Here is an 11,020-nt window from a genome sequence, read left to right on the forward strand (position 1 = left end):
ACCATAGAACAATCATTAGAATTCAGGAGTGGGGTGGAGGAGGCAGACCAGCTATAATTGGCTCTTCTTCCATGATTAGTGTGTATTTATTCCACATGGTGAAATTGTTCTTAATGTTGATATCATGGAAGAAATTATAATAGTGTTACTTTATAGTCCTTTAATATAGGCAATATTAAAATGTTCCCCAAAAGGATTTAAGTTGTTAGCTAATCAGGTAAAATATCAGATAAACAAAAGAATTATGAAATTTCCTTAGACTGTGTTACAGATGTCATATTTATAACATTTTCAGAAAAATCTTCAACTTTTTTCTTATAGAGAATAAATGCATCCATATTTCCTTCAGTTTGAATGTAAGTGTTAACACCAAATGTTTGGTTATTTCAGGTCTGTAATAGTGTGTTTAACAGCTGGGACCAGTTCAAAGATCACTTGGTAATACACACTGGAGATAAACCCAACCATTGTACTTTGTGTGACTTGTGGTTTATGCAAGGAAATGAATTAAGGAGGCATCTCAGTGATGCTCATAATATTTCAGAGCGTCTAGTAACTGAAGAAGTTCTTTCAGTAGAAACACGTGTGCAAACTGAACCTGTGACATCAATGACTATTATAGAACAAGTTGGGAAGGTGCACGTGTTACCATTGCTTCAGGTTCAAGTGGATTCAGCACAAGTGACTGTGGAACAGGTCCACCCAGATCTGCTCCAGGACAGCCAAGTGCACGATTCACATATGAACGAGCTTCCAGAACAGGTCCAGGTAAGTTATCTAGAAGTGGGTCGAATTCAGACTGAAGAAGGTACCGAAGTACATGTAGAGGAGCTGCATGTTGAACGGGTAAATCAGATGCCAATGGAAGTACAGACTGAGCTTCTAGAAGCAGACTTGGATCAAGTGACCCCTGAAATCATGAACCAAGAGGAGAGAGAGCCTACCCAAGCAGATGCTGCTGAGGCGGCCAGAGAAGATCACGAAGATGCTGAGGGTTTAGAGACCAAATCAACAGTGGATTCCCAAGCTGAAAAGTCAGGAAATGAGAACAGAACACCTATGCCAGTTTTAGAATGAAATAACAAATGAATATATTTTTAAATTTATGTGTTGAGTTTTTGAACTGATGGGCAGTGTGACTGTCCTTAAGCTAATGGACATGTGGACCAAAGTTAAGCTCTTTCCTGTTGTGTTGAACTGTTTCTGTTGAAACAAACTGATTTTCCCCCACTTGATGCCATGGAGGAGGGATCTTTCCCATAAGTGAATGGGAAGCTTTGAGAAGTATATTTCTGGAAAACTGAAATGGATTATATTCTTATTATATAGTTGGGTACGAATGTATCTATTTTCATTGTGGTAAGGGTTCTCCCTTCTCTCTTTGCCCAGTCATGTCCTTCCTCAAGTTTTTTTCCCCCATATTGTAAAATCAAATGTAAAATCATTAGAATACAAGTTTATGTATTCTAATGCATGTTAGAACATTTGAATATATAGGATACACAAGGCTGCATGAAGAAAAGTGCATTGTTACTGTGCAGTTAAATTTTGGCTTCTGGCTTTCTTTAGCTTGAACAACACTCTTGTCTACCCTGACAGTCACAGATGTCATCTCTGCAACAGAAACGGTGGTGGTGGCGGCGGCAAATTTCTAGAATGTTTAAAAACCAACCACACCCATGTGCCTTTTCAAATTCAACTAAACTTCTGTAAAGCGCCTCTGGTTCTTTCAGAGTTTGTGTTGCAAGGAGCAATGTAGGTCATGCTATAGCACTCGGTATTTTCCTTACAGTGACAGCTACCAGTTCTTTTTCACTTCAGTTAGATTGAGAAATTTCATTCAATGGCGGCTGAAGGGCCATTTTCAATTGGGAAAATTCACTTATATCTGTGGTAAACTTTATTTTGATGAAAAGTTGCACTAGTATTTTACCACCAGATGAAAAAAAGATAAGCATCACTTAAAAATTAATGTATTTAAAATAAAGTACAGAGAAAAAACATGTATATAATATATCAGGCTTTGTTTTGAATGAATCTTTTTCCCCAATCCTTAATGTAAAGATCTTGTGCTATAACTTTTAAAGCCATACAAACAAGAGTGCTAAACTGTGGACTTAAAAGTAGGTGTGTAAATATTTTTAATCAGTATTACTTGGAAAATAAAATATAACAACCACATACACCAATATGCTATTTTCTTTACCTGTTAAATATTGGGAGATATTTACATTTTTAAAGTAAACTTTAAAATTATGTGTTCATGACTCTTTTTTCACCTTACCAGTGTGGAAGTTGGTTTGTGGTCAGAGATGTCTTCTCATCTGTATTAACATGACTGATACACGAATTGAGATATAAAATTCTCAGTACACATCTCCAGTCCCCAAAAATCAGTTCAAAAGAAAGGAAGGAGGAAGAGGTTGATATTTGCTCTTCTATATGGTGGAGCACAATAGCCAATGGGATTTTAGTACAGCCTATTTTAAAAATACTTTCTCCACTTACTAGTGTGTTAAATTTAAAAGATGACTTTTAGTAATGCTGATGTTAAATGGTATCACATTTATGAAATATACTGAAGAGGATGGCTTCACACAACTGGAGAAGTCATGGATTTAAAGATAATAGGAATTAGAAGGTTGTTTTTATTTTAGGATCAAAGTGTATGAACATTTCCAAGTCTGTTCTCTTTGGCAGTTGGGTATCTGCTACAAAGCTTATATTTTTATTTATATAGATATATTTTTCTTTTTTTGAAGTCAGAAAATACTAATGATAGAATTATATCATATTGCATTTTTCAGTTTGCCTTAAGATGTCCACGTTCCTGAATTAGTTGTAGTTTAAAGAAATGTTTCAATTCCTGACAGATAACAGTGGTCTCAAGTATATAAATTACTAGTTAGTATCTAGTGAATTTTGAATGCTGAAAATAGCTCACGCTGTGCCCTTAAGCCAAGGTATGAAGCAAGGTTTATTTTTAAACATAATCTTTGTGGAGCCCTGACCACAAGGTAGAGATCAGGGACAAAGGCACAGCAAAGCATTAAAATTATCATTTGAGTTTTTAGATTTGGCAAGGCCTTCCAGAACAGGTTTGAGGAACAGGTATAGTTCATTTTACTTTTCCCGAAAGGTGTGAAGGCTGTATCAGTGTGCTCCAAATGCCAGTAAATTTGATTGCAGAAGAGAGAAAGCTACCCACTGGTGGTAAACCTTAGGTTGACTAGGACTTTGCAGTTCAAAGCATTTTACAGTAACAGCTATTAAAAACCATGATGTAGGGCCTCCCTGGTGGCGCAGTGGTTGAGAGTCCGCCTGCCGATGCAGGGGATGCGGGTTCGTGCCCCGGTCTGGGAGGATCCCACATGCCGCGGAGCGGCTGGGCCCGTGAGCCATGGCCGCTGGGCCTGCGCGTCCGGAGCCTGTGCTCCGCAACGGGAGAGGCCACAGCAGTGAGAGGCCCACATACCGCAAAAAGAAAAAAAAAACAAAAAAACAAAAAAAAACCATGATGTATATTGAAGTACGGAACTGGGTATTTTGTTCCTCTCACTTTACTCCTACTGGAGTTTTTAGCTAGGTCTACAGTGTGACACCTGGGCAGTAGTGCCAGACAGTGGTCATCACAGGAATCCCAAGAGCACTGGAGAATGATAGGAGAGCCTCTTCTATCTCCCCTACTCCACTGTTCAACAGCAGTTCTTTGATTATCTGACACCAACTGGGTTTCCTTCAATTCTGACAGTACCAAGAGTTAACGTAGATTCCAGAAGTTAGAAGTACCACAAGATTGCCCCCACTTCAGACACCAGCCGACAATAGAGTCCCCCGGGTACCCACACTTCTGCCTGGCCAACTACAAATTAGGTGTTCCCACCCCCTCCCAGGTTCAATAATGTGCTAGAATGACCCAGAATTCAGGAAAGCACTGTACTTAGGAGTATAGTTTTATTATAAAGGATACAAACCAGGAACAGATGGGAGGAAGGACGTGCATAGGGCAAAGTCGGGGGAGAAGTGTGCAGCACTTCCCTGTCCTGTCCTGGTGCTCCACCCTCCCAGCACATGGATGTGTTTACCCAGATGCTCCTTTAACATTGTTTACTTAAGTTTCATTACCTAGACATGTTTAAGTTATTGGCCATTGATTATTGAACTCTCTCCAGCCCCTCCTACTTCCCTGGAGATCTTGGGGGTGAGGCTGATAGTTCTAGCCCTCTAATTCATATGGTTGATTCCTCTGGTGACCAGAGCCTAGAGTCACCTCATTACATAAACTCAGGTATGGGCTTGTTAGGAATAACAAGAGATGTAACTCAGGAAATTGCAAGGGTTCTAGGAGCTTAGTGCCAGGAACCAGGGACAAAGACTGAATACATATTTTTTTATTATACCGTATGTATCATCTGAGATTCAAAGGAAAACTGAACCCTAATGTCAATACATTTAAAATCTAGAAATCTTTTGGATATGTACAAAAACAGAAGGATCTTACAGTCTTACCATTTAAAAAGGCTGCCATCCTCATCCTACTATTGAAAGTAGAAATATTTTCATGGAAAGGTAAGTGCTTCTGCTCCAACTACATTCAGTTTTGAAGTAATATTTCAAGATTAAAAAAGTCCATGAGAGTCTTCTAATTACCCACTTTATACTTTGAATAAGCAAGCTATTGACTGAGGCCTAGATGTAGATAAAGTGTCAACCAGTAAATCAAGTGGATTTTAATGCACATCTTCAACATGGGTTGATCTAAACGAACAAATGAACAATTAAAGACGAAACAAATGGTCTTTAAAGTGTTCACATGGAAACAGTTTTATAACTGTCATGTAAAATTACAAGTAAATGACCTCTTAAAAGTTGAGCCTGATTTTGTTGGAGGTAACATAATAGCTTTGAATTTATTAACACTAACCACTGTGTTTGTTATATCAGGAGAGAGAAACCTAAGCTGAATGCTTTTCATGTGTAATGTGCTGAGCTGTGCCATGGCTCTTAAAGAATTTGTCATAAAGGATTCAAGTGAGCAGCAGAAGGAATTAAAACTATCACCACCAATTACTGAGATCCATTTATATTTGGAGGCCTAGAAGTGTATTGCTTTAAAACCATAAATGTAGAGGCTGTCATTATCATAAATATGCTGAATTTACAGAATATCTTAAAACTACTACATGTTCTATAAATGTTACTTCATTAATTATGTTGACATGGTACGTAGGAAGGCAGCATGTGAATTCATAATTTTTTTCTCCTTAACTTTCCTACAACCTAATATGACACATAATTATACAACTGAAGTGATGCCCACCTTGATATTTGTACCAAAGTACAGCCTAGGGGAGAAAAATCTTGTAACAGAATAGCGTCATTTATGAATCACCTATTATATGCCAAGCACTTTATATTTAATCATCTCAATGACCTCATGAGGTCATTAACATTATTAGCTATCATTTTACAAATAGAGGAAACTAAGAGGAGGAGATGAGAAATAGCTGGTAGAAAGTGGAGCCAATATTTGAAACCAGGGAGTTAGACTCCACAGACTACACCCTTGATCACTAAAATACAGTTACCTCTGTATGAGATCTGTTTGTGGCTGACAATATTGGATTGCACAGAGCATAAGACACCCATTTTCCTTTTGTAATTTACATCAGCCCTTGATGGGTTTGGGGTGGGGGAACAGGAGATCAGAAAAGGTGGCAAAACACATGGAGCAAATTGCCTTTTGGTAGCTCCTTGCCAGTCTCCTTGCCTTGAGACCACACCATCTAGGCAATGGTTCTGCAACAACAGCATGCATCAGCATTTTGTTAAAATGCACAATTCAATTGGTCTGGGTAAGGACCCAAGAACTTGCATTCCTAACCTTCCCAGGTAATAACACTGGGTTTAGTCCTGGAACCACACCTGGAGAATGGCTGACACAGAGTACTTAAAGGAAGCACAAATGTCTAGCCAGTAGCACTAACCTGTCTTGAGGGTCTCTTCTTTTTTTGTAGCATAGTCAGGTGCTACTCAAAATATCTTGTTACTTGTTGTTCATGTTTACTATTCATGTAATGGACTGGACTAAGACAACAGTCTTGGATTTTTTTGTTTCAAGAGCATTCTACGTATTCTCAGTAATGAATTGCCTTTATAATGTTTCTGAAATGAAAATGCCACAAAGACATGAAATGTTAGAGAATAATAAGAAATTAGAAACTGGAAAATCACAATAATTGAATAATTTTGCTTCCACTGGGTAACTCAAATATACTTTAGAGACAAAACAATAGCTAATTATCTGCTGAGGAGCAAATGTCAGTATGAATTCACCTAGGAGAAGAGCTAGATCATTAACTGGTTGGGGGTTTGGTAGACCACCCATATTAGAGCAGTAACTGTGTCCTCTGAAATAATAGTTATCAATTAGATACAGCTATGAAACACTATGGAGGGAATAATAGGGGTTCAGAACCCTAGTCCAGTTGAAATGGTGCTTATGAAAAACTAAAGACAAAAATCAAACAAAAGTAACTTTGATTCTGACTTTTCATGAGATAATTTCACTACAGGATCAATGGTCCCAGAGCCTTCATCTGTTCACTGTCCAACTGTAAATAATACCCAAGTGCTGATTATAAGAAAATATCACCCCTATTGCTATACTTGGCTACATAGTCAAGAAAAGTTTGGAATATAGTTGCTACTATAGTGGGAATCTCAGCAACTCAAATTTTTTAATGAAAATTACTTTTATAATGAAAACTTTTTATATGAAAATGTTTCAAGATCACAATTTGGGGTTTTTTCTCTCCCCCACCCCCACCTCTCTCTCTTTTCTCTGTTGTACTTTACCTTTAGAAAGAAAGCTCAATATTGAACATTAATGACTGATGAGGCAGGAAAGTCGAAAGTGAATTAAAGTACGCAGTATATCAATAGAATTTAAGCTGACTGGCAGGAGTAGTGGCTCCTCACTCAGCTGCTGAAATTTACAACCTTTTTTTCTACTTTGTTGTTGTTGTTAAATTATACTTGCTCAAGTAGAAGATTCACCTATTTTAGAAAAATAAGAAAGTTAAAAAACTACTCCAAGACCCATTAATCAGAAATAACTATTGTTAACATTACATGAATATCTGTCCATATACATATGCACGAGAGAGAGAGAACTTTTAAAAACAGAATTGCCATGCTAGTCTTAATTCTTTTGGTTTAATTTTGCTTGAATTTAACAGAAATAAGAAGGGAAGCAGAATACATGGATAAACCTCAGATAAATGTTTCTTTACTACTAGTCCTTTAAAGGTTCCTATAAAATTAACGAAAAAGGGATTTTAATAAATACTAATTGTCAGTGATTGAATTTGATTTGCTAATTATATTTGCATCATCAAGGCTTATAAAGTCAGTGTGAAGATTAAACAGCTGATTAATTACAGCACAGAGAGAATTTGTGAAGTAGAAGATAGAGCTGAAGAAATTACCCAGAACGTGAAAGAAGGTAAACAGAAGGTAAAAATCTGGAAAATATGAAAAAAGCCATGAGCTAGAATGAGGGGGTCTGACACACATAATGTTCAATTGGAAAACCTGAAAGAAAGATAAACATGGGACAGGGATCATATTCAAAGAGATATTGTCTGAGAATGTTTCTGAATTGTCTGTAAGACATGAAGTCTCAGACTCGGGTAGCACACAGAACCTTAACAGCATAAAGAAAACAAATTTTCCTGGAACAGGATATACCTTTTGAGTTACAGGTTCAACTCTACAGCAATATGCAGTCTTAGAAAACTTTTGCTCTGTGTTGGCTCCCAAGATATGTCAAATATCCCTACCAGGAGAGAGGAAGGAGAGTGGAGGTAGGAAAACCCCATGAATAGCCCAGGTTCACATTCAATAGGGATGCTATGTATCAGGTAACTTAATGACCAGAAAATTAGAGTAGAATGTCCCTATATGCCCTAGAACAGCACTAAAGGTGGAAAGATCCCTCAAAACCTGAAATAAAAATAATAGCTACCATTTATTAGGTATTTATTAGAGGAGGTTCTGACGTTTGGGCCCCAACTCCTTAGAGACTGTGATGAAAGGAGTAGACAGATACATTGTCAGTGGGGGGGTCCTCCTGACTACAACCTGAGCCCATGGACTCCAGATTAAGAAAATCTAGTTTAATGTTTTCCAGAAACTTTGTCTCAATTCTCACAACTCTCAGATTACAGGTGAGGAAACAGACTAGAAGGTGCTTGAAACCAGAGTGTCATATAAGTAGTAAGTAACAGAGCTAGGAGTCAAGGTGTAGCTTTATGACTCAAAAATCTAAACTTTTAGCCACTGTCAATGTTACTCAAAGTATAGAACAAGGACCTCCTGCATTAGAGTCAGTGTTCCTAAGAATGGATTTGACTTCTTTTCCGCTAACACAAGGGAGCAGGGTTTAGCAAACTAAATTTTAATGAGCTCTGCAATAACATGAAACTGTCTATACTGTCTTTATAGGGCTTACAGTTTCATCAATTCTTTTGGAAAATAATATTTTTCTGACATTAAAATTTTTTTTCTGACATATACACCCATTGTAGAAAATGCAAACAACACTGAAAAGTATTAAGATTGTTTAAATCACCTGAGATTCTGCCACATAACCAAAAACATTTCCAATGTCTGGTATAGTTCCTTCTAGTTATATATATCACAAATGTGTGTCATTCTGTTTTGTAACTTTTGCTTTCACTTAACATGTTGAAAATATTTCCCCATACTATTCAAAACAAGAAACTTTAACCTTGGGCTTCCCTGGTGGCGCAGTGGTTGAGAATCTGCCTGCCAATGCAGGGGACACGGGTTCAAGCCCTGGTCTGGGAAGATCCCACATGCCGCAGAGCAACTGGGCCCGTGAGCCACAACTACTGAGCCTGCGCATCTGGAGCCTGTGCTCCGCAACAAGAGAGGCCATGACAGTGAGAGGCCCGCGCACTGCGATGAAGAGTGGCCCCCACTTGCCACAACTAGAGAAAGCCCTCGCACAGAAACGAAGACCCAACACAGCCAAAAATAAATAAATAAATAAATAAATTTATTTTTTAAAAAAGGGAGTAAAACTAAATCTGCCTCAAAGAGTTATTATAAAGATTATGTTAAATAATTCATGTAAAAGCGTGCCCTGTGCACAAGGCCTACACATAAAAAGAAAAAAGAAAAAAGAAACTTTAACCTCTATATATTATTGTTACACTGTAATCAACCTATTGTTGAATGGCCCTTTCTAGGAGAAAAACAACACTTTTTTCAAGTGAAGGGAATTGAACCATGAGGTCAGCCCTGTATGGCTGGGTATCCCGGGACTCCCAAGGGAAGGGAAGGCATGAAGGAAGTGTTTATGATTTGAAAGGGAGCAGGCCCTAGCAGCATGTCTGCAAGAGAAATTGGGGTATAGGGGGCTCCTGGAATGGAGTCTGGCCAATGGACTTTAAGAGAAGCGGTTTCTGATGCTGAGTTTTAAGTTTTCCTTTTCTATGATAGCCTAAAGTTTTCAGTAACCTCTTAATTCTCTAGAATCAAGCATCGGCTTTGCCCTCTGGTGCTGTACGGGTACACGGTGGGAGGGCCTATGACAGAGTACATGTCAGGTTGGGAGTTTGAGACTCTTGGGATCTAGGCAGTTTCTTTATGAAATCCTGCTCTGTGTATTGTCATGTTGTAGGATTCAAGGAGTATTTTATATTTTAAAAATATGCAATGATTTATCCTGTATTTTATTGTTTTAGAGAGACTGACGACATGTATTAAGATTACTCCTTTTAAAAAAAGTCCTTTTGTCTTTTGAGGAGAAGTCCTCCCTTCAAAGTCACACTTTTCTCACAGAGACCCTTTATCCTACACAGGTAGATGACCACTCTTACAAAACAAGGAAGCCATTATTCTAGGTTCTCTTGGTTTTCCTGCCAATCTCAATGGTCAGTCTGTGGAGCTGTCCAAGGTTTTATTGTCTTTCCTGTTCTGGCCCCTTTAATCATCATACAAAGAGGCAGCAGAGGGTAGTAAGGAAGAGCTGCAGACTCGAGTCAGACTGCCAGGTTTGAATCCCAGCACCAGCACTGGACAGCTGTGTGACCTTGAGCAAGTCAAATAACGTTTCTGGGCCTCAGTTTCCTCATCTATCAAAGCAGGGATGGTAGTAAGAGCACCTAACTAAAAAGGTTATTGTGAGGATTTAATCGGTTACTCTTTGTGCAAGTGTCACAGTTCCTGGCAAGTAGTGAAAAAAGGAATCTTTGGATACCCTAATTTCTACCATAAAAGGGTTTTAAACTTAGGTTATTTTTCTCCTCAGCTCTTTCGATTTTGTAAATACTCCCTGGTACTCATGAATTGAGGATGCCGCAACAGGAGGAGGAGGAAAGAGTGTTCACTGAGCTGTGACTTAGGGCCCCTGATCATGGCTCTGCCATTAACTAGCTGTGTGGCCCTTGTTAAGTTAATTGACCTCTCCGACTTCGATTTCCTCCTCTGTAAAATGAAGGACTTGAACTTCAATAAATCATCTCTATGCTTCAGTATTCGGTGAATCACATTCCCTCCTTGTTTGTAGACTGGAAAAATATTTGGCACCTACCGTTAGCCAGAGAGTCATAGCTGCGGAGTACACAGGAACTTAGGGGTCCACTGCCTAAGTGGCACCAAAGGAACAGGGCCTAATATATGCAAGGACTCCGCGCTGAGGGTGGCATTAGCGCTTATTTCTGCAGAGCCTAAACCCTGCCAGACTCACCTGAAGGAGCCGTCACTGTGGTTTGCTAGAAAACCCCGTTCTGTTAGGAAGATTACTGGGTCGCTGTCTCCCAAGGACACGGAAACCTTTTTTATCCAGAGACTGGAGCGGCTCAGTACGAAGCGTTAGTTGATGGGAGCTGTGTCAACCCTCTTTCGGCTGTGTGGCCACTTCGCATCCGTGCTCTAGGAGGCGTCCTCTCGGCAGCAGGGCCAAACCGCCTCCTCGAGTGTCTGCGAC

At 38.9% G+C, this 11,020-nt stretch overlaps 1 protein-coding gene across 11 annotated transcripts in view; it reads left to right on the forward strand.

Annotated features, from left to right (window-relative positions):
• Positions 1-2,220, forward strand: part of ZNF131 (zinc finger protein 131) — a 33,639-nt gene extending 31,419 nt beyond the window's left edge. For all 11 annotated transcript variants that reach the window (XM_081232744.1, XM_081232745.1, XM_081232748.1 and 8 more), the window contains one exon: positions 391-2,220. In XM_081232744.1, coding sequence (XP_081088870.1) covers positions 391-1,077 — 687 coding nt within the window. In that variant the 3' untranslated portion in view covers positions 1,078-2,220. The remainder of the gene's footprint in view (positions 1-390) is intronic.
• The last annotated feature ends 8,800 nt before the right edge of the window (positions 2,221-11,020 follow it).

The sequence above is a fragment of the Mesoplodon bidens genome, assembly GCF_964165515.1.
Source record: "Mesoplodon bidens genome assembly, chromosome: 4".
In the NCBI taxonomy this organism is placed as follows: domain Eukaryota; kingdom Metazoa; phylum Chordata; class Mammalia; order Artiodactyla; family Ziphiidae; genus Mesoplodon; species Mesoplodon bidens.